Consider the following 25,038-nt stretch of genomic DNA (forward strand, 5'->3'; position numbering starts at 1 on the left):
ACGCCTAATACAATTATAAGAGATGGACCTGAAACCTACAACCAAACACCAGATGTCTTCGTAGATTAAGCCAAGTCGTGAAAGGTCTGGTTGGGCCTGAGTAATCATCTTCATCACCAAAGCATTATCGCCTTCCAGTACAATCTCTGTGAAACTCGCATCAATGGCAAACTCAAGCGCTTTACGGCACGCCATTACTTCCACCTCCTCACTGTCACGCACAGCTCCTCCTCGAACCGCTAAAGCAGCCATGACGTCACCCTTCTCATTCCTAATCACTGCCCCATAACCTGATGCAGCACCCTCATCAAAGCAAGCACCGTTGAAGTTCAGCTTGAAAAACGTTTCTGGTGGAGGCTGCCATGTCTGCAGTACTGGACCATGATTCGGGATAGGCACATGCAAAGAGTCTTGTGCAATCGAATACTCCTTCAAATAATCAACTGCACGTCAAAATAGTACACTAATATAAAAGCTAAATATAAAAAACTACACTAAGTTACACTAAGTTATACACTAAATATATCTTTAAATGTATATATCTTTAAATGTATCTATATATATACACTAAGTTACAAACTAGTTAAATATAAAAGCTACCGAATCATATCTGTAGGCACACGATTCGCGTTAAACCACCGTTGGGTTGGGTTCGCACGTAAATGGGCCCGTACAATATCATTTGTAGAGAGTGGGATCGAAAGGCTAAGCCATGTTTACCCGGCTGTGTTTTGGTTAAGATATTTATGCATGGTTCCAGTATATTTGCTTCTGAAACCTCTCCTTTTCTTTTCAGTGGGACTGGAGGAGCCTCCCCCTTTAGGTTGCATATTTTCCTTTTATATTAGCACGCATTCAATTCCCTCCGTCCACGTGTAGGGCCGAACTTTCCAAGACTGATACTTGTCCCATCAGTTTCGGACCCCAGTTGTTGGGAGTGGTTGAGTGGGCTAAAGAAACACGACTCTGTGAGAGACAAAGCTCTGTCTAGGGCAGGTGGTATGGGCAGCCTTTCCTAGATATTTTAGATTTCTTACAAGATTATCCCTATGCCGCTTTTGCCCCTTTCCTTAGTGTAGCTCTGGGCCATCCGGGGGCTGTACCTTCCTCGGCGGCTTTTCTGGCCCATTGGTGCTTTGCACGATTGGGCTTGGAATACTATCTTCTTCGGCTTGGGCCTTAAGTCTTCCTGTGAACAGGTGGATCTGGCCCAATTGTTGTCGGGCCCCACAATAGCCCCTTAAAACCATGCTGTCCGACCCCTTAGTTGGATAGGAGGGTTTTGATAATACCGAGCATTTATAGCGGCTCATTAAATTCGGCCCTTGATCAACGTCGGCGACTTTTCACCTCCCCAAGGAATGCGCCAGTCTACGAGATGTTTCCCTCGATTTGCGCGTGATGCGTTTATACCGTTTGGTTGTTCGTAGTGTGCCTTTAATATCTTCCTTTTACGAGGTCTCCCAAATCAAGCGGTTACTGATAACGTAGAGGAACGAAACGGACGCACATTTATTTGGGGACCTCTTGGGATATCAGAGCGCGTTACGTACCCTTGCCCCCTTCCCCTATATAAAGAGAGAGGACAAAAGGTGACTCTCTTATATCTGAATTCCCCAGGCTCTTCTCGGAATTCACTTCCTCCATCCGGTTACTTAATATTCAATAATACATCCCCCACAGTAATCAGCCATGAACAAAGCCTTCCTTTCCCAGAAACGTCATGTCCTATCAAAACTTGAGATGGCTCGGTCGGGGCAAGGATGGCGGAGGCTCAAGATTCGCCTCCCCATTCTTTTAGCCAAAATCCGAAGCAGGGACTCGTCATACCCCATTTTTGGTGTGACTGAGTCGAAAACTTCCCTTGTCATCTCCATCCGCTCTCTCATGAGCATACCTAATATGGCTCCCCTTCTCCCTCTTTTGCTCCTTTTACTTTCTTTTCATTGCTTCCCTCTTCTTCTCCTCCTTCCTACTCATGTCCTCCATCTTCTTTTTCCCTTGCTTTCTTCAGTGACAAGAGCTTGCTGAAGTGCTTCCATGTGTTCCAATTCTTCTTCCTTGTCCTTCATTATTTTTGCATAAGGTTCTTCTCCTGACATGAGCAGTACTGAGGTATAGATTTCAGAGAGACTTTGAAGGCGAGTTCAGAAGACACCTGATGGTTCACTTATTTGTATTACGAATGTGGTTACTGTCTTAGCAGTTCATTTTTATATAGGCTTGTGTAAGCCCTTCCTTGTACGTTGTGATAATAATTTTTCATATCAATAAAAGTTACTGTTACTCTATTTCGTATGTCTTATTTATATATTCTAACAAATGTGAAAGCGCTGCTCGGCATAATAGTATAACATTTGAATCAATAATAACTAAGGCCAAAGTAATCGTTGATAAAAAGATGCCACGATAACTTTAACAAAATTATTATTCAATATAACAGTCCGACCAGTAAGGAATGAGACTTATCTTGAAATTAGCCGTGACAAGTATTAAATGCTCGATAAGGTGTAAGAAGTAATTATCCGAGGACATGTTACCCACCGGATGAATGGCCTCCTTAGGTTGACGATCATTAGGTTGTCCTGCCATCTCCATGATATGCGAGCCTTAGCCTTTTCCGGTATTTAAGTCGAGCAATTTCTTCATTCGAGCAGTTGATTTCCCAGGAAGCCTGAGTCCGAGGACTTTGCAAAACCTGGGTTTTACTCAGGACTTATGCGTTTTATCTTATGCACTTGACTTTTCCCTTAGGCTTGAGTCCGAGACTTGTGTCTTTATCGGTACTTGGTTTTCCCCTTTAGCTTGAGTCCGAGGACCATGCGAGCCTTAGGTTCTGTCCGAGACCAATGTCTGCATCAGTACTTGGTTTTCCCTTTTAGCTTGAGTCCGAGGATCATGCAAGCCTTAGGTTCCGTCCGAGACCAATGTCTGCATCAGTACTTGGTTTTCCCTTTTAGCTTGAGTCCGAGGACCATGCAAGCCTTAGGTTCTGTCCAAGACTTAGGTTCAGATTTTCCCTTTCTTTGAGCACTTCCCGAGGGGCCAAACAGGGGTTGTCCTCAGCCATGGCCATTGCCCGGCGTCGGCCACAGTACCTGGGCCCTTACACAAAGCGGGCCCAGGGCCACTAATCCACCTAGCCCCTGAATCAAGAGATATTTCTGCCACTTCTGGCCACGTGGTACTCTCTGATGTCACGGTGACCGAGGTGCGCCTTTACGAGGCTCTTTAATCTTGTGGTTGCAGTTGATGTTGGAAATTGAGCCAGGACTGTTTTGTCTGTAGCGTTTCTTGGGACGCCACGTGAGTTGACTGCCATCACCTTGTCTTTTCCAATAAATGGGAAGGAGAGAAAGTTGCTTTATATACGCACAAATCCTTCAGATTTCCTCCCACCTCACAGCTTCCATATCCGGAGTTCTCCTTTCTTGGCATAACATGTTGAAAGTGGGGGTTGGGAAGAACGAACTGTCTCCGCCGCAGAAGCGCCGTGTCTTCATGAGGCTTATAACAGTAAGGTATGGGCACAGGAGGCACAAGTTCAGGAGAGTACTCCATCTCCACCGAGGGGGAACGGCGTCTCTCCCTCTTTTAGTCAAAATCCGAAGCAGGCTCTGTTCATGCCAGCACTTTGGTATGTCAGAAGAAAGATTCTCTGCCATCAGCGCCTCTGCTTAGCAGCAGGCGAATATTTAGAGAAAGCCCCTCAGTTTCCCACTCCCTGCACCTTTCCTTCAACGGTGCCAGGCTCAAGTTGGGTTTCTTTGGCTGCCTGAGTTATGGGCATGTAGGAGCGCGGGGGAAGAATAAGGTCTCGGAGCTGTAGCCAACCTTTCCTCCGACATACCTCCTCGGCTTTCTCCAGCTTTCTTGTATTTTTCTTTTTCTTGCTTATGTAGTAAGCTTTGACGTAGGCTGATTCCAGCTTTTCATTGTACACTGTACTATTTCTTCGTTGTAATAAAGATGGAAATTGATTTACATGTTTTAAGCGTTGATCTAATGGGCAACACAACTTTGCGAACGAATGTGCTCTATGTATGTGTTGCTTTGAGAATATTTGTGATAAAGCTACTTTGAAGCATAATCTAATCAACTCTCATCTGTCAGCACTATCAGGCATTATATCGATAATTTGTAATAAATCAGACTTAAGAAACTAACCGAGATATCAGTTGGATATTCTGTGATAAGCGCGTGAATATCGTCCAAGGCTGATGATTTATAAATAATCCATCCGAGCAAACGATTGGGAGTTAGGGAACTCCGATGGCGCTTTTGTGTACTTGGTTTCCCCATAGGCTTGAGTCCGAGGACCATGCAATGCCTTGGTTCTGTCCAAAACTTGTATGATTCTTTTTAAGTAGTTGGTTTCCCCAGAGGCTTGGGTCCGAGGACCATGCAAGGCCTTGGTTCTGTTCAAAACTTGTATGATTCTTTTTTAAGTAGTTGGTTTCCCCAGAGGCTTGGGTCCGAGGACCATGCAAGGCCTTGGTTCTGTCCAAAACTTGTATGATTCTTTTTTAAGTAGTTGGTTTCCCCAGAGGCTTGGGTCCGAGGACCATGCAAGGCCTTGGTTCTGTCCAAAACTTGTATGATTCTTTTTAAGTAGTTGGTTTCCCCAGAGGCTTGGGTCCGAGGACCATGCAAGGCCTTGGTTCTGTCCAAAACTTGTATGATTCTTTTTAGGTAGTTGGTTTCCCCAGAGGCTTGGGTCCGAGGACCATGCAAGGCCTTGGTTCTGTCCAAAACTTGTATGATTCTTTTTAAGTAGTTGGTTTCCCCAGAGGCTTGGGTCCGAGGACCATGCAAGGCCTTGGTTCTGTCCAAAACTTGTATGATTCTTTTTAAGTAGTTGGTTTCCCCAGAGGCTTGGGTCCGAGGACCATGCAAGGCCTTGGTTCTGTCCAAAACTTGTATGATTCTTTTTTTTAAGTAGTTGGTTTCCCCAGAGGCTTGGGTCCGAGGACCATGCAAGGCCTTGGTTCTGTCCAAAACTTGTATGATTCTTTTTAAGTAGTTGGTTTCCCCAGAGGCTTGGGTCCGAGGACCATGCAAGGCCTTGGTTCTGTCCAAAACTTGTATGATTCTTTTTAAGTTGTTGGTTTCCCCAGAGGCTTGGGTCCGAGGACCATGCAAGGCCTTGGTTCTGTCCAAAACTTGTATGATTCTTTTTTAAGTAGTTGGTTTCCCCAGAGGCTTGGGTCCGAGGACCATGTAAGGCCTTGGTTCTGTCCAAAACTTGTATGATTCTTTTTAAGTAATTGGTTTCCCCAGAGGCTTGGGTCCGAGGACCATGCAAGGCCTTGGTTCTGTCCAAAACTTGCATGCTTCTTTACTCGCTTATTACTCCGAAGGTTTAGCTCCTCGAATAAGGTGGAGGAAGTCGGCCTGATGTTTGAAGCCCCTAGGCTTGCCCATGTCGTTGACACCGTGGAACGTAGCCCCTAGTGGGAGCCTATGTTGGAATAGCAACCAGGTGTCGCCGGTAATACAGGCATCCTCATAGTCCCTTGTTCGATAGAAGCTCAACCTCTCCACCGCTCGAGCTAACACGCAAGCCTTCCCACAGACGGCGCCAATTGTAGGCACACGATTCGCGTTAAACCACCGTTGGGTTGGGTTCGCACGTAAATGGGCCCGTACAATATCATTTGTAGAGAGTGGGATCGAAAGGCTAAGCCATGTTTACCCGGCTGTGTTTTGGTTAAGATATTTATGCATGGTTCCAGTATATTTGCTTCTGAATCCTCTCCTTTTCTTTTCAGTAGGACTGGAGGAGCCTCCCCCTTTAGGTTGCATATTTTCCTTTTATATTAGCACGCATTCAATTCCCTCCGTCCACGTGTAGGGCCGAACTTTCCAAGACTGATACTTGTCCCATCAGTTTCGGACCCCAGTTGTTGGGAGTGGTTGAGTGGGCTAAAGAAACACGACTCTGTGAGAGACAAAGCTCTGTCTAGGGCAGGTGGTATGGGCAGCCTTTCCTAGATATTTTAGATTTCTTACAAGATTATCCCTATGCCGCTTTTGCCCCTTTCCTTAGTGTAGCTCTGGGCCATCCGGGGGCTGTACCCTCCTCGGCGGCTTTTCTGGCCCATTGGTGCTTTGCACGATTGGGCTTGGAATACTATCTTCTTCGGCTTGGGCCTTAAGTCTTCCTGTGAACAGGTGGATCTGGCCCAATTGTTGTCGGACCCCACAATATCTTTTTATAAATACAATACAAAAAAGTTATCAAAATTAAGCAAAAGCCGAAGTATCAGATTATAATTTTTAGAAAGACACGTAATAACTATGATGTAATTAGAATTTATTTTAAATTTTCAATTAATATTCCACTTTAATATATTATACATGATTGGATTTTGTGATAGTACACGTGTACAAAAAATGCACGGGTTCCTCATGGAAATGCCAAACTATCTTTTCGCGGGTAGGGAGCACAACCAAAAGTTAACAACTCCACTACGAAAATACCAATAGTATCTTTTTGTCAAAAGGGCTCCACAGCCACAGCCACAGCCCACAAGCCTCGAAATCCACTAAATTTGTACTGGCTTGGAGTCTGGAGATAAGTTGGTGTGGAAAACGTGAGACCTTTTCTTTCTTCTTTTTTTTTTTTTTTGAAAATGTTGTTTTAACAGTATTGTTTAAGTATTTTTAATATAGATAAAAATGTGATAGAAATATGTGCTGTATTGTTTATACATAAAATTATTATTTAAACAACACAATCAAATATGCTTTAAATATTTTTAATACAGATGAGGAGAGAACTTACTGTTTATATTTTAGAATATTAAAAGCCCATTAAGTAATATTGTCTTTTTTTTTTTTTTTGAGAGAGAAGTAATATTGTCTTAATAATAATAACATTATTTATATTTTTTAGAAATATATATATAAGTGAAAAGTATGTAAAAATAAGAATAATACTCTTTAAACACTTAAAACTGCATTTTAAAATTCTCAACCAAATACCCCGCTAAGTATTTTTAACACCGAAAGAGGAAGAAGATGAGACTGATAGCTACAGTTTCTTGCTTTATAAAACCGTCTTTCAATTCCCTAGTTTACTATTCATTTTGATATTTTGCCAACTTTATGGGCACCACTAATCGTGAATGACTCAACTGTCATGTCATTAGTCTAAGAATGCACTTGGTCATCCTATGAACTTCCACTGTATCCATTAAATTTTACATAAGTGATAAGACCTGAATTTATGGCTCACTTGTCTCCAATCAAATCATTAGTGGCACCGGTATGTGATAATACACATCACAAAAATGTGGTTATCTCAAATTCCTGTTATACAATGGAAGAAGATTGTGGAGACTGGAGACAGGTGAGAAAAAGAGAGAGAGAAAGAATGTGAAGATTGGTGAAAAGAGTGAATTGGGTGCTTAAATTATTTTATTTTATTTTTTGGAACACTAACAAGATTTTATAAGGAAATTACATATTTATCCATTCGTTAAATTAAATGATTTTGTTAAATATTAAAAGAAATTGTAATTATATTTGGGTCCCTTTTATGTTTAGATAAATATCAATTTTAGTTTTTGAAGTTTTAATTTTCAATATCATCTTTAATAAAAAAAAAATAAAAAAAAGCAATCAAGTGGGTTTGTCCCTCATCGTCCAAGTGTGTGTCTCTCAACGGGTTTAAAGCCTTCACACGACATTCAAGAGTTACCGATTTTTGTATGTTGTAAGTTGTGTGATATTGGACCCGAGTTCCCACTCTCCAGTGTGTGTGTGTTTCAGTCCTGTGTCTTTCTAAAAAAAAAAGCAATCAAGTGGGTTTGTCCCACATCGCCCAAGTGTGTGTCTCCCAATGGGTTTAAAGCCTTCACACAACATTCAAGAGTTACCGACTTTTGTATGTTGTGAGTTGTGTGATATTAGACCCGGGTTCCTACTTCTGTGTGTGTGTGTGTGTTTTAGTCCTGTGTCTTTCTCCAAAAAAAAACTCCTCATTGTCAAAGGTTTCTTTCAATTCAGTTAAATTCACTTCCTTCTCAAAAAAGAAGAAGTTAAATTCACTTTTGTTAATGTCACATATCAGTGATGTAGCTTTAACATGAAACACTATATGAAACTATATATATGTATATATATATATAATAGTATAGTTAATCCAATATATATTACACCTAGTGTAGTTAAGGTTGTATTCAAATTATACTTGATGTAAAACATGTAAAACAACAATAACTTTTTCAAAATTTTAATTTAATAAATTTAAAATTACAAGAAGTATAATTTGATTATAATCCATATAAAATAAACAAATATATATATATATATATATATATATATATATTATTATTATTATTCTTTTCTCTTTTCTCTTTCACTAATTCATTTTTTTTTTAACTTTTTCTCCTTTTCGATTCTTGAATCTTCCGGTTGCACAAGTCGATAGCCTAAACTCTAACACCAACATCAAATCAACAAGACCTCTATAGAACTTATCACTTTTTCTCTACTATTTACAATTCACCGAATGAGTGAATTGTGGCAAAAATTGTGTCACTTGTTGTAACACTTCATTTTCTATCCTTCAAACGTGATTTTAATTAGCTGATAATAACGCTAGGCCTAATTAATGTAAATTATGCCTTCAGTGTGAAAATAATGTGACTACTTTGTACGAGTACTTTATGCATATATACCATTAGACATAAAAATTAATTGAGGCCTCAACCAATGAAGAAGTTAATTTCTCTCAACTTCCATATCTAGAATCCATAATTCCAGCCTAGCATTACCACGTGCCAACCATGGTAATTTGTCTCTCTTTTATTTTAAATGGAAAGAGTTATGTATTTTTACATGTTATATATTATACACGTGTTATTAGAAAAATGCTGAATAAGAGAGAAATTTGTCTGGGCAATGAAGCCGACATGATGCAAACACATGACAAAAACATGTGTATACATTGTGCCGACTCCAATACATGAGAAAAATGCTGAATAAGAGAGAAATTTGTCTCGGCAATGAAGCCGACATGATGCAAACACATGACAAAAACATGTGTATACATTGTGCCGACTCCAATGCATAAGAGCTAACCCTTATTCCTATTGTTCAACCTGCGTTGATACCATCAAACATCAGCATAGGTTGAGAAAAGAGGTTTTTACCTTCATTGGTTTAAGTATTTGTATTTATCATGGTAGTTGGGAGAGACATAAATACTAAATAAAATAATGATAAATATTAACGGGTGTTCTTAAGACAATTAGGAAAGTCTTAACACAAAAAAGAAAAAAGAAAAAAGAACCCAAAAAAGAAAAAAGAAAAGGCAAAGGGTCCACATATATAATGTATGAAAATGATGCCAAAATAAAACATTTGAGAAATGTTAGGACCACACTATTTCATATAATTTTAGTCGCAACTTGTAACGTGGCAAGTTTTGAGTAGAAGATGTGGTAGTAGGTCTATGTGGAACCATATCTTTACCACTCACTACTCTTCACGTGGTAAGTTTTAAGCGCATTTGCAACAGTGTAACTAAATAGCTATATAACTATTTTAGCTACACCAAAACACAAAAAAAAGAGTTGCAACAGTGGAGTTAGACCTATAATTTTTTACCTTCTTGCTACAGTACACATCTATAAATAGATGTACACTGTAGCTGAAAGCTAAAAAGAAAAATAATTTTTTATTCTCCCTTTTATTAAAATATTATTCTTCATTTTTTTTTCTTTTCTTCTCAAAACTCAGAACTCTCTCTCTCAACTTTCAGACCTCTCACGCTGCCGCCCCCCGACCCACACTGCCGACACACGTCGCCACAGACCTAGTTCACCTGCCCAGCTCCGACCCACCCCTTTCGCTGACCCAGCTTGCCATCCCAAGCCCCAAGTCCCAAGCCAAAAGAGAGATGTACAGGTAGAGCGATGAGATCGAAGCGTAATCGGAAACCAAAGCACGATGAGGATGTTGACAACGTGGTCAGCATTGACGCAAGGTTGATTCTCCACTGAACCCACAGTAACATCAGCTCTAGCTCGTCGCAAAACATCAATGGTAATTAGTAACATCGCTCGTTCGTACGGCGCCATGATCGACGACGGTGGGAATATTGGGTTTATGGGTTTTGGATTGCTGGGTTGTGGGTTTCCAATATTTATATATATATATATATATATATATATAATTTTTTTTTTTCTGGTGTTTTTGGTTCTTCTTCGCATGGGTTTTTTGGTGTTTGATTTTTTGTGTGGGTTTGGTTGTGACCGTGGATTGTGGTTGAAATGGCGGTTTGTTGCTAGTGGAATGGTGGTGGAGATGGATGTAGTTGGTTGAAAGGTTTTTATGGGTGGTTGTTTTTGGCGGTGGTTGTGAATTGAGCCATTATCAGTTTGTGGTGATTTTTTTTTTTTTTTTTTTTGTCGTGGGATGTATTATTTTATTGTGATATTTATATTATTTTATTGTGTTAAAAGTTAAAATAAATCCACTAGCATATTTTGTAAAGTGAGTAGGTAAAATAGATAAAGTAACTTTTTGTGATGTCAAATAGCTATAAAAATAACTCAAGTACTATGGATGCTCTAAATAATAGATGTGTGATAGTGGGTCCATGTGGGACTATATATTTATCCCCCATAACTTATTACGTAGCAAGTTGTAACTAAAATTGTGTAAAATGACGTGATCCTAACATTGCTCAAAACATTAAAAAGCTACATGTACCCTCCAAGAATTGCATATTGGGGCCATCAAATCATTCCTAAAATTGTGTGCCAATGGTACTCAACAATACACTTGGCAATCAATGGATGAGCGACAACTCATTTCACCAAGTAGACCTATATAGTGTAGTGGATGCCAATTGCACTACCACAACAAGCATATGACAAAATAAAAAGACAGAAAAAGAAAAAAGTGACCCAACCTTTTTTTACCTCTTTCCACTCACAAAAGTCACAACCCACCACAAACACCAACATTTCAATTCCAATTTCCACACTCTCAAAACTACCACCATTTTGTATCCCCACCATCCCAAAACCCCCTTCAACAAACAGAAAAGTCATACAGTTTTATAAATTAATATTTTAAATTTATAGTGTCTATTTGCTAGGATTGCCATTTATCATTATTAAATTAAAACATCAATTAATTTTTGATGCAAATAAATAAATTGATTTTTTTTAGAGAACTTCAACTAGTTCTTTATCATGAGAGTAAGATATAATTTATTTTTGGTGTAAATAAAAATCTAACCCAAATTTCTTATTTAATTATGGAAGACTTTACATATTGGGATAACTAGAATCTTAAATAAATTGAATTTCATATCTCTTGTTGGTAACTAGAATTTGGTGTGAGATTATTATGAAATTGACGTTTAGGCCTGATTCTGAATTGCAACAAGTGGTCAAGTGCAGGAGTCAAAAAAAGTCACACTTTATTAAATAATTAAACCCAAAAACAAACACACGCACAGCTTGAATCTGATTCCTATTTATTTATTTAATCAAAACGTTGACCTAGAGAATAAGCCACGTGTGCGGCACGAATCAGCATAATCACCTAGAGAATACGCCACGTGTCTTTCTCACACACAAACCCAGGTTAGTTTATCAAAACCCACTCCTTCCCTCAACCCTAAAGTCACCCCCCAACAAAGCATAACGGCCTCTCCTCTTCTCTGTTTTTCCTTCTCTGCCATTTCCGTTCTCTCCCCCAAAGCTTATTTTTAACACTACTCATTTTTTCACTCTCTCTAAACGACTCGCCGTTTTCGCAAACTTTTACACACACTTTTTGTTTAATGTGTGCGTCTACGACAACCAGCAATGACTGAACCTGAACGCGAACGCGAACGCGGACCACCGAGATTCACCGTGGGCTACGCTTTGGCGCCGAAGAAGCAAAACAGCTTCATCAGAGACTCGCTCGTTAATCTCGCGAGATCTCGCGGGATCGATCTCGTGAAGATCGACACGACCCGACCTCTCGCGGATCAAGGCCCGTTTCACTGCGTGCTCCACAAGCTTTACGGCCAAGAATGGAAGGAGCAACTCGGCGAGTTCCGACTCAGAAACCCTAATGCCGTCATCATCGACTCGCCCGACGCGATCGAGCGGCTCCACAACCGAATCTCCATGCTACAGGTCGTTTCGGAGCTCGAAATCGAGTCTCGGAGCTTAACGTTTGGGATCCCGAAGCAAATCGTTATATACGACAAGGAAACTCTCTTCGATCAACAATCTTGGGTGGCTTTGAAGTTTCCGGTTATCTCGAAACCCTTGGTCGCCGACGGGAGCGCCAAATCGCACAAAATGGCTTTGGTTTACAACCACGACGGCCTCAACAAGCTCAAGCCCCCAATCGTGCTCCAAGAATTCGTTAACCACGGCGGAGTCATCTTCAAGGTCTACGTCGTCGGCAGCCACGTACAGTGCGTGAAACGCAAGTCGTTGCCGGACGTGTCGGCCTCCTCTTCCTCTACTTCCGGCGACGCGGCGGTGCTTCCGTTTTCGCAGGTGTCGAACATCGCCACCGACGAGAAAGCCGAGGAGAAGTACTACGAGATGATGGATTTGGACGACACGAAGATGCCGCCGCAGGAATTCATCGAAGGCATAGCGAATGGGTTGCGGGGAGCGTTGAAGTTGAACCTGTTCAACTTCGATGTGATTCGAGACGCCAGGTTTGCGGAACGTTACTTTATAATTGACATCAATTACTTTCCGGGTTATGCGAAAATGCCGTCTTATGAGACTGTGTTGACGGATTTCTTCTGGGATTTGTTGAATAATTCTAGTGAGTTGAATAGTTTTGAATCTTTTGATAAAGAAGTGAGCAATACTTGTTGTGGGGATGGGGATCGCAAGAGAGAGAGAGAGGATAAGGAAAATTCTATTCATGTTTGACTTCATTGTTAGCGAATTTAAATACCCAGTCACTTTGCTAAAAAGTCTAGTGACTTTGGGGGAGCATTGAGGATTAGGTAGGAAAATGGGGTTTTTTTTTTTTTTGGGGTACAATGGAGATAAGGAAAAAAGACTAGGTTTTGAAGATGGGATGGTGTTCTTTTTTTTTTTTTTCTTTTTTCTTTTTTTTAAGTAGTTTTTTTTAGCCTCTTGACAACATTATACATTGGTGTTTCGGTGTTGGTGACGATGCTGATGATGATGATGATATATATTCCATTCCGTTCGCAGTTTTAGGTACTTTCTCAAATACTTTTTGAAGTTTTTAGGGAGGTTAAGAAGTTGTGCTTTGAGGCTCTTTTTTAGTCTTTCCTTGCTTGATAAATGATAACTGATCTTAATTTTGTGATTGTAGCACCTTTAATCAATGGAAATTTTCTATTTTGTCAAATGAGAGTTTCAATTTAATTTTCTCTTGCCCTGTTTGTGGGTTTCTTGAATTTATCATTTTCTTTGTATATTGAACTGATTAAATTAAAGAAAATTGATTAATGTGGCTTTACTAGGTTGGATGTTAAGGTTGCTAACTTCATACCATGTCAATATTACTGTCAAGAAAAAAGAAAAAGAAAACGTGCAGGAAACCTTTTTATTTATTTATTTATTTATTTTTGAGGATAATCTGAGAATCAAATTCCAAGAGACAGACTTAATTTTACCATGTTATGCATATCTTTGATTTTAGGTTAAATGGTTATTCATTGGCTTAGCTTGTCTTTCATGATTTCACGTATGGTATCCAATAGCACCTTTTCTATTGTCCTTTTACTGGATGTGAGGATTAAATTGGCAAGTGTATGTGCAAAAAACTTCGGTTCATGCTTTCAAAAAAAAAAAAACTTCGGTTCATATTGTTAATGTATGTACCTTATTTGTACTCGTCAAAAATAGTTTTCCTAATTTTGGTTGTCATCATATTTTGGACAAAGTTGTTGATTTATGGGCTACAATGTGGTACTTTATGGCCAATAAGCTCTGGCTCAAATAGAACTTACTCCTTAGTATGGGTAGAGGGTGACGTCTTGGGTTCAAAACCTAGCAACTGCATGTGTAACGCACCAATTAAAAAAAATGATTTGGTACGTTATGATGAAATCTTATTACTAATTCCATTTTGCTTATACCATCTGTTATGCAAATATTTATGTGTGATTGCATGGATTTGGAGAGTTCTTTTGAGAGTGCACATGGATGTCTTGAGTTCTTTTGGTAATAAAAGATATAAGAGTTAAATTTTTTCCTTGCAAAGAAAATTGTTAATGAAATTGAATTCCAGATAGCATGTCCAGGTGCAGCCCTTGGAGTGGAAGTTTGGCTTGCTCATTTGTAATGCTATATTTGTGGTCCATTGAGTGAATGCCTAGAAGGGTCATAGATGTGCATTTTTGGATGGAGGAATTGAGTTAGTTAGCACAATAGTTCTCCTGTTTGCTTTTCTTTACCTAATGCAAATGTATGGAGGAAGAGAAATAATCTTACTTTCAACAACATGGAGATCCCTATTCTTCAGCTCAAATCAGTGTTGTTGAGATCATCGTTTGAGTGGTCCCAAACCCTTAGCCATATCAATGAGCATACAGTTTTAGATTATATATTCTTTTTTTTTTGGTAGTTATTTGTTTATGTAATTTTTAGTAGAATTTTCTGTACACAAAATAAAATTTGTACATGAGACTGGAGTGAAAGGTAGAATTATCTCCTTTATTTTAATTAAATTGTATCAATTGGGTTTGCAGAATTAGACTGGAGTGAAAGGTACGAGGGTTAAACTATTGATGATATCTTTCCAGTGACCTAGTGTGGGCTAGGGATTATAGAGGTGCCATTGTTGCATGCTTATGACTTACCTAATTCAATGGTGTTTATCTGTGGAGAAAGGGCTTGAGTGCTGACATTATAAACCTAGATAAAAGATATTTGGCCTGCAGGCTTATCTGTTGGTTGGTGTGATCATTGTCTACAGTTATATTTATTTGTAATGTACTTTGCTATGGCCTATGACCCATATTTTGAGGGGTTTACCAACTTTAATACTGATTATTCTGTTCTGTATTAGTGTTTAGATCCCAACAAATCACAATGGTGTCAAATTTCCAACACCTTGTAATGTTTTCTGATTCATAAAACTTTTTGGTGTCTGATTAAACACAATGCTAGCTTTTACATAGACTTACGAAACACTTGTATGCATTATTTGATATATGTCTTACATGTATATAGTGTAATATGATGAGTATTTATGCCTTCCAGCCCCCACTTGTAGAATACTGTACTTGTGTTGGCTTTGCAATGGCTTATTGTCTGGAGTTTAAAGATGATTTTTTAATGTTATTGAAATGTTAGATTGAATTAGTAGACGCGTTCAAAGAGTGTCCCAAAATTGTTGGAGTCCATTTATACAAACACATGTATGGCCGTATGGTTGAAATGTCACGGCCACAAATTCTGGTAGAGATATTAGTGTAGGAAAGGTGATTGGGGTAAAGTTTAAATTGAAGTGAATACGTAGGACAAATTGGGGAATTTGTCTACATGCGAGTGTGGAGGGTTTAAGGTTAGGTCTGTTAGGAGAACTTGTAGTTCTAGGGTTTAGAATTGTTGAAGAAAGGATTATGGGGTTGTGTAAGAATTAAAAGATGGTTTGATGAGTTATTTTGATGGCTATTTGTTAGACGAAAGTATGTGGAGTTTTAGGGTTTTGATAGGTAAAAGAAATGACTTGATTTGGGGGTTGTAAGGAAGAATGTAAAGATAGGATTTTATGGTTTTCAGGGGCTGTATGAATACCGTACCCTTGAACAGTATTACCACTACAAGAAAAGAACAAAAGATGGAAGAGAAGGAGAGAAAAGAACCCACAAAGGCCAACATGCCTCAATGCTCAAAACACTCAATACTTTTGTTAATCAACATCTCTCTCTCTCTCTCTCTCTGAGTAAATTGAGAACAAATATATATATATATTTATATATATTTTGACTCAAAGAAAATACAGCCTAAGATGCTTAGGATCTCCTTGAAAATTCTCGACTCAATTAAACTATCAAAATATTCTTAATTTGCTGGAATCACTGAAATTACAAATTTGCCCTTGACTACAAAATTGACCATAACTAGTAAAATAAAAACCCAATTAAAAAACTTTTTACAAAAGAATCATAGCCTTGAATACCACGACTTTTACTTCAATTGTACTTCACCTGTGGGCTCCATGTAATACGTCTTGAATATGAAAATTTGTGAAGTAATAACAAATTAATCTTACATGGCTGCATCAAATGGTTATTCCCCTCCCTCCCCTTCTTTTGGTTTCATGTCAAGGTCAGAGACAATAATATTCAAAGGCACATAATGGGGTTGTATTTTGATCGAGTTGCACTCTATCATAATTGACAGGGCTTCATCACTTTATGTGAATTCATTTAGGAATCCAATCCTTTAATTTGCTGACACTTACTTGGGTGATCATAAGTTTTACTGTCATCCCCCATAAGTGTGAGGTGGTGGGTAAGGTTGGGGGGTTCAAGTCTTGTGAGTTTATAATTCTCAAAAAAAAAAAAAAAAAAAAAAAAATCTTGTGTGTATATTTACCAAGTGAAAAAAGAGTGAGATTAATGGTTCTTTTTGTTAAGAAAATGAATAATATGTAGTGATTATAGTGATTTATTTTTTTTAATAATTGTATTTTCCTTTTTTTGGATTGACTTGAATGGGGTTCATCTTGCATTAGGTTTAGTTACTTCAGTTCCTTGCAATAAGCATCTTAATGGTGCATTCATTTGCCTTGGTTTTCTGAGTTGCGCTGGCTTTACTGAGAAATTGGTTTGTGAATTGAATCACTAATTGATGTTCTGTAGTTCAGGAAGATCATTTTTATTGGAATATGTGGAAATGTGATTCATTGAGAGTCAAATTCTGTTGTTATCAACACTAATATGATCCAAGCCTTTAAAATGATATGGTGAAAATACAATGGAAATCTTTAACTCTTATCTTGGGTGATTGCAAGTGGCACTGACAAGTATGAGGTGGTAGTTAAGGTTGGGGGTTCCAGTTCGTGTCTTATGAGTATATTTACTAAGCAAAAAGGAAGAAGTATGATATTAATGATTGTTTTTATTAGAAAAAAGAATAATATGTAGTGATTATGGTGATTGTTTCTTTTTACTAATTGTCTTTTCCTTCATTGGATTGACATGAATGGGGTTCATCCTGCAGTTGACTTGAATGGGGTTCATCCTTTCATAAGCATCTTAGTAGTGCTTTCATTTGATGCTTTGTTTTTACAGAGCATTGCAGTTCAGGAAGATGATGTTTATTGGCAAATGTGATTCATTGAAAGTAAAATCCTGCTGTTATCAATTCTAATATGATGGAAGCCTTTAAAATGATTTAGGGAAAGCACAATGGAAATTCTAACTCTATTAATCTCTCTGGCTCTTGGTGAAAGGAAAAAGAAAGTAAGTAAAACCCTAGACCTTGAAATTTTCATTCCTTAATGCTCCTATATCTTTCCTTTATATCCCTTTGGATAAACTGGCTGTTGACACTCTATTATAGAAACTTTTATGGACTTATCCCGAAATTTATTCTAAATATACCTTATGATTTGTTGGCTAAACCCTTCCTGTGGTGCCCCCTCTTCTGTTTTAAATCCAATGGAAGCCTTAGGCCGAATCATCTTTAATATTGACAACTGATTTGTGTATATAAGAATCTCTCTACCCTGCCTCTGTCCCTATAGTTGTTGGTCATGATTACCATATGGAGTGTGTTTATGTTGCTTGCCCCTCAAACTGGAGTGACCTTGTTTGTAAATGTATAAGATTGCTTCAAAGAAGGTTTCTATTAGGCATTATTTATGATTGCTTCATAGAAGGTTTCTATTAGCATTTGTTTATGTAATATTTCCGTAGGTGAAATGAGGCCTGATGGTTTGTGGTGATACAACAATGGTGTTCATGATCAAGATTGCTTAGTGATTGCGCTTCGGTATGTTTGAAGTGCCAGTTCAATCATTGGCAATATCTTTTGCTTGATGAAGTTAGAGATTCTGGGTTTGAGTTGGTTTCCAGATTTCTCATGCATGAACTATTTCTGTGACTAAAGATCAGAAAGTACAGCTAATTCAATCTCACACTTGCTATCGGTCTTATCAGTTTGTATGTTTAGAGATCTACGAAGTGACTCCTGAGCTATTTTCATTTTGTATGTTTAGAGATCTATTTTCATTTTAATACTTGAAGATACTGAACTATTGCTGTATAACAATGAAGTTTTCTTCATCTAGCCTGTTCATGTCATAGATTACATGTCATTTTACCTGATTTGGTTTTTCTGATCGTAAATGTTACGTGGAAGTCATTTCTAGGAAAATGGTGATTAAGAAAACTGGGGAGTAGCCCATCAAAAAAAAAAAAAAAAAAAACTGGGAAGTGGGTTGGGAATTCATTTAGCCAACCCAATCTAGCCGGGGTTGTGTCCAGTGGTTTTTATGAGTTGTAACATAGTTCTTAATTAATTACGAAAAATAAAAATTCTAAGACTAAATAAAACAGGTTATAATTATGTGGATGAAGAAAATTGGAGCTAAGGACTTAGGAGGGATAAGAAAAGAGGGTTTTGTGCTTCATTGGTCTTGGGTGAAATTTAGAATTCCTAATCAGATAATATTCTGCTTGGTTGAACTTTGAAGATGAATAGAACTTCACACAAGTTGTTGTTTAAATAACACAACATGTATTTCTACAATACTTTTTCACTCGCGTATTTTCACAACACTTAAAACAATGTTACTAGAACAATACTACCAAATGGTTCTAGGATATTGAAGTGGTATTGGATCCTAGGTTGAATACACTGAGATTGAATATGCTGGGTGAATTTGGGAACAGCTGCAAACGAGATTTGCTCAGGATCCAAATATTTTTTGTTACAATTGTATAGGAAACACTAAACAGCCACACACGAATTGACTTGATACTTGTTTGGAAACAGCGGCAAACAAGACTCTAGTTGAGTTTTAATAAACACAAAATATAGGGTTAAGAGACGGCTTTATGAAGAAAGGTTGATGCTTTGATGGTACTCGGGCCCGCCCCACCCCCCCCCCCCCCCCCCCCCCAAAAAGAAAAAAAGGTCTATTAGGACTTTGCCAAAAAAAAAAAAAAAAAAAATACTGTTTGGGAAAGTTTTTGGGACAAATCATTGGGTTGAAAATGTTATAAACCTGCAAAATATGGAGAAAGAATTTGATGAGCTAAGAGCATCCAGAGCAGTGAAACTAAAACTTTAGTTATTTGGTACCACAAAAAGTTACTTTATCTATTTTACTTACTCACTTTAAGGTTGATGCCTTGATGGTATTCAGCCTTCTCAGAAAAGAAAAGAAAAAAGTCGATTGCGATATTAGGACTTTGCAAAAAAAAAAAAAATACTGTTTGGGAAAGTTTGTTGGGACAAAGCATTGGGTTGAAATGTTATAAACTTGTAAAATATGGAGAAAGAATTTGAAGAGCTAAGAACATCTATAGCAGTAGATCTATTTTACCTACTCACTTTACAAAACATTTAGTAGCAGTGAATCTATTTTAATTTTTAACACAATAAAATAATATAAACATTACAATAAAATAATATATCCATTTCAATAAAATAACATATTCATTACAAAAAATAACAATCACAACCATTGCAATCGTTACCGTTGTTACTACCGCCGTCGCTACTGACTCTTCCACTGCTGCCGACTCTTCCACCGCCACCACCAATCATAAATTATTTCGTAGTTTTTTATTAATTATTTACTAAAAAGGAACCAAAGCCACAACCATAAAAATGCACAATCTCAAACTAAGTCTACAAAAATTAGGTCTACAAATTGCACAATTTAGACTTAATCCACATACAAGTTTAGAAAATTTAGGTTTACAAATTGCACAATTCAAATCAAAATCCTATCATTTGCCCAAAATTTCCCAAGCAAATGACAAAATGAACCTTCTCAGTAACAAATTTTCAATTTTACAGTAATGAATTTGAAGTAACTAACCTCCCTCCTCTTACGCGTTCGAGTCCAAAGGTCTAACACGTGCGGCGGCGGAAGAGGCAGCGTTGCCAAGGAAGGAGAGGAATTCAGAATTCGCTGGCTCTTGATCGTCAAACGCACCATGAGCACACACAATCGCAAAGCTGAGCATTAACACCAAGATAAGGAACGATCCTACGGTGGTGAGGAAAACGATGACAACTGTCAAGAGCGAGAGATCGATCTCGCAATCCGAGGACGTGCAATCAAGAATGATGAGAGGCTAATCATAAAGTCTAGGCAGTGAGGAGAGAGAGAGATAGGCTGAGAGGGGAGAAAGTGAGAGACAATTTTGAGAGAGTTTGAGGGAATAGTATTTTAATTGGATGGAGAGTAAAAAATGAATTTTTCTTTTTAGCTCTCAGCTACAGTGCACAGCCATATATAGCTGTGCACTGTAGCAATAAAGGTAAAAATTTTACCTTTAGCTTTACTATTGCAACACTCTTTTTTATATGTAGTGGTGCTAAAAATAGCTTTTTAGCACCACTATTGCTAGTGCTTTGAGGTTATGGACGCTGCATTTGTTTCGTATGAAAAATATGAAAAAAAAAATAGGGCTATAAAATACTTTTAGAAAAATATTTATGTATTTTACCAAGTTTATTTCATTGTAAAACTTGGTCAAATTTGAAAATATTTTCTATTGATGATAAAATTCATTGTAAAATTTTGTTAACTTTTTATCAAAAAAAACTTGGTAAAACATTTTATATATATATATATATATATAATGGTTCTCCCTTGCACTTGGTGGTTGGACCACCGGTTGGATGGCCAAAGTTGCCGGTCTGGTGCATTGGGCTATTGCTCTGGTGTTTGGAGTTGATAGGGGTGGTTAGGAGACCTTTGTTTTGGTGGTTTGTGCTTAAAAAAGTTTTTTACACCAAAAATTATTTTCAAAAGTAAAATATTTTGACTGAAAACATTTTACAATGAAACAAATGGAGCAAAAAATGAATGTTTAGTGAAGTTCAAAAGGAATACAAATTTTATATTCCACTTTTTGTATTTCACTTTATACTCTACTAATTATAGTATACCATGTGTTTGATTTTGTTCCTTTTTAAACTTTGGATATTTTATAAAAGAAAAAAGTAAAAAAGAATTTGTATAGAGTTAAATACAAAATATGGGCCAGATTATTTGTATTCAAAAAAAGAAAAAAAAAAGTATATTACTATTGTCGTTGGGGGTTGAAATCCGCCGGTGAGATGGCTTATTTTTATTGCAAAGATATTCAGATGAATTAATAAGGTAACTAGTGGAACAGCGGGTATGGGAGGTTATTTTGTAACAAGGATAATGAATTTTGAATTTTTCACTAAGTTGTTGCTTTAGCTAGTTGAAAGTGGATGTAAAAGGTTGCAGATTATTGGGGGAATTTTGATGCGGACAGGTTGCCCTGACCAAATAAAGAGGGTACTTTTAGAATAGAAAGAATTTAACTCCCCTTCCGGCAATGGGATAAGGATCATGGTTTTGAGTAGGGATCATACTCTATTGTTTGGTTTTATTCCACGGGCGTTTGGTTTACTTTTGGTACTTTTTTAATTGAAGACTTTCTTTTGTTTTAAATACATTGTGACAAGTGGTAGTGAGTTTTAATCTTCACATTTTATTTTATTAGATGATGATGAGACAATTTTTCATTAAAATAAAAGGAGATTTCAGTTAAAAAAATATTGAAGATAAGCCAAATCCATTTCACTGGATTTAGATATAATATTTTCAACTTTCAAGTAGTTTTGGAAACTCAAACAATTAGATTTATGTTTTGCTAAATGACCCATAAAATAAAGTCAAATCCTTGGATGCCTTATTCTCATTTCGTTGATGCTTTGTGAGGCAAGTTTAGTTCGGGAAAGGGTGAAGGCATTTTTTCATCTTACTGGGGAGAGAGGAGTGAGAACAACGACAATGGGAGTATTTTGTGTGTGAGACATTTTTTTTTTGGGATGGTGATTTAATATTTATGAAAATAGATAAAATAAATTACACATATTCAGGGAAGCGCCACAACAAGAGTATTTTAAAAGAGAGAGAAGAATACAGAAATATCTCAACCCATTTAAATCATTCAATTTTCTCCGACTTTAAGTCAAAGTTGTAACAACTGATATTTACTTGATTTTGTGCGGTTTACATAAGCTTTTTAAGACTATTGGATTTGTTTTAATGCCACATATCTTTTTGTTTGAAAAAATTGGAAGATAATAATATAAGGGGACTGAGATTCAGTGTAATACCTGCAAGGCTGCAACCCCATCTAGAGGTTCATATCAAAAGTTAACTTGTGTTATCAATTTTTTGGATTCAATAAGGGAAAAAAATTCTTACTTTTTTTTAAAACCTTTTTTATTTGATATAATGACTGATACCAAAGTGATTGGTATCAGTTTGTAAGGTCAGCTTTTATGTACAGTTTTTTAAAATCTTTTTTTTTTTTTTTTCTTATATTTTCTTACTTTTTAAATTTTTTTCAAGATATGAGTATACTTTAGCACATTTTCAACAATTTTTTTTTAGCAAAATGCTAAATAAACTGTTTTAAAATGAACACTTAGCTTACTACCAGGGCCAACTCAACTATAGATGCAACTGATGTAATTGTCTAAGGCCTCCAAATAAAAGAAGGCCCCTACTTGTAAAAAAAAATTATACACACACACACTTTAATTAAGATTTTTTTAAAAAAAAAAAAAAAAAATCCTTTTATTGGTCAATAGAATGCATTAAAAATGTCCCATTGTATCTTAAAATACAAAAGAGATTAAAAAGGCACCATTGTATCACTATTAAAAAATTTATTTTACCACCGTCCACCCTTGGCGTGATGGTTACTCCACAAGTGTAAGTGCTTATAGGGTGTGGAGGGTAAGAGTCAAGGTTCAAGTTTTTCAGGAGGAAGTTTCACACACATATACACTGATTAAGCTAGAGTAGACTTTCTATCTTGTAGCAAAAAAATTTTATTTTTATTTTTTAATCTGCACATTGCTACTTGTTACATTTTTATTTTTATTTTTTAATCTGCACATTGCCACTGCATATATACACAGTTGACAACAATTAATGACAATACAGCACACTGGCACATGTGCACTACACAAAGGCCATGGCTACACCACAGCTTACACACGTAACCCACGGCCCACACTCAATCTCAATGTATACTCATAAAATAGGCACACACCCACTAAGTTGTACACGACCTTTTAGACTTTTACTTTTTACTTTATTAATTATTATAGTCTAAAGATGTGTACAATTAATTATTCACACAAGTCATTTGTATTATAACGATACTAATGGTTAAGTTATGATTTTTTACATAAGCTTATTCTATGATAAAAAGTTATGTAATTTTATTAATTTATATCTTTGTATTTTGTGGGATTTATTTGTAATGAGTTTAGTTCTAAGTTGGTGAAAATTGCTCAAGACAGTTGATTTGGTGACTTGGCTCCCAACTGGCTCACGATTGCATCATTTGCGAAAGGCTATGTGAAAAACATATGAGAAAGTTCAACAGTCAACGTGTTTTGCTAGTCACTCGCGACTTGGCCAACCCACAAGATGACCCGCGAGATACACTGACCAACTAGATTTTAAGTGTGATATTTTCTCTTCTTTATCCTACCATATATACCCTCACCACCTACAAAATTGTAAGGAGACTATTTAGAAGAAAACCCTAGAAAGAGGTTTCTACAACACACCCACCATGTTAGAGAGAGCTACTCATTCTTAAATGAGAAATCTTTGTAGTCCCTTCTCCTTCCCTTTCCCATTGTTATATCTTGAGAGGAGATTTGTATCCAAACACAACTTACACCTATTCAGAGTGTAAAGAGTGATTTGGAGTTTGGGAAGTATTGGGGATTTGTCAAAATAAGCCGGTGAGGCTTGGCAGATGCAATTGGGCGATATTGTGGGATTCGGGAAGCTAGTGAAGACAAGACTCTAAGAAATCCTTTGGTAGCTGGAGCTTGGAGGTAGGGCCGTAAATGAACCAAGCCGATCATGAACAACTTGGGTTTGGCTCGATAAAAAACTTGTTCATGTTTATTTGTTTATAAATAAGCCAAGCTTGAGCTTTAGTTTTAGGCTCGTTTAATAAACAAGCCGAGCCCAAGCAAAAAAATTTGTTCACAAACAAGCTCGTGATACACAACAATTGAAGCATAGACTCATTTATAAGTTTATATGTGTTAGCTAAATATACTCATTACACATATCTTAATAATGACATGGCCAACATGAGACCACTACCTATATTACCTTAATTTTTTTCATCCCTTTAAACTGATCAAAAACTACTTTAAACTATAGTTACATTTAAAAATAAGTAAATAATTAAATAGGCCACATATGATCCTTCCCTATCAATCATCTAAAGTAAAGTTATGAAACATGTTAGTATTTTCTTATTCATAATAGTTACAAACATGTATTTTTCTAGTCTTTCACTATCTAACGTGAATGTAAAAATTGTATTTTGAACAATTGCTGAAACTATAAACAAGGAATGATAAATTGATGAATTTAGTTATGTAAATTATTAATTTGAATAATGGTTAATCATAAGTAATATTAGATGTATGATAAAGTGAGTATACTATTTTCTTTTTCTTTTTTCTTAATTTTAGAGATTTAAGTATCTAGTAATGTAATTTTTTTAGATCTCAAACTTAAAAACTTGACTTGAGCTCGAGTTTGAGCCTAATATTAAACTTGAGTTTGGCTTGACTAATTAATCAAGTCAAGCCAAGCCAACCTCAAACTTTTTGGCTTTCCCATGAGCTCAAGCTCAAACATTATTTTTAGGCTTGTCACAAGCTTAAGCCAAGCTTGAGTTTTTTATTTTTCTTAATGAGTCAAGCTTGAACATGCATTACTTGATAAAGTTCGGCTCATTTATAGCCTTACTTGGAGGGCTCAAATACATTCGGTAGATTAGGCTTGGAGGGTCTT

General features: G+C 37.0%; 1 protein-coding gene across 3 annotated transcripts; it reads left to right on the plus strand.

Annotated features, from left to right (window-relative positions):
- Positions 1 to 11,639: 11,639 nt before the first annotated feature.
- On the plus strand, positions 11,640 to 18,315 carry LOC126708937 (inositol-tetrakisphosphate 1-kinase 1-like). 3 transcript variants are annotated; one of them, XM_050408955.1, is made up of 2 exons: positions 11,640 to 12,691; positions 17,891 to 18,315. In XM_050408955.1, exons 1-2 carry the CDS (start codon positions 11,835 to 11,837, stop codon positions 17,892 to 17,894), a joined length of 861 nt encoding a protein of 286 aa, XP_050264912.1. In that variant the 5' UTR covers positions 11,640 to 11,834; the 3' UTR covers positions 17,895 to 18,315. The 3 variants fall into 3 exon arrangements, with proteins under 3 accessions (XP_050264912.1, XP_050264911.1, XP_050264910.1); XM_050408954.1 differs by lacking the exon at positions 17,891 to 18,315 and adding an exon at positions 14,711 to 15,966; XM_050408953.1 differs by lacking the exon at positions 17,891 to 18,315 and having other exon boundaries at positions 11,641 to 13,365.
- The last annotated feature ends 6,723 nt before the right edge of the window (positions 18,316 to 25,038 follow it).

The sequence above is a fragment of the Quercus robur genome, chromosome 12, assembly GCF_932294415.1.
Source record: "Quercus robur chromosome 12, dhQueRobu3.1, whole genome shotgun sequence".
Classification (NCBI taxonomy): domain Eukaryota; kingdom Viridiplantae; phylum Streptophyta; class Magnoliopsida; order Fagales; family Fagaceae; genus Quercus; species Quercus robur.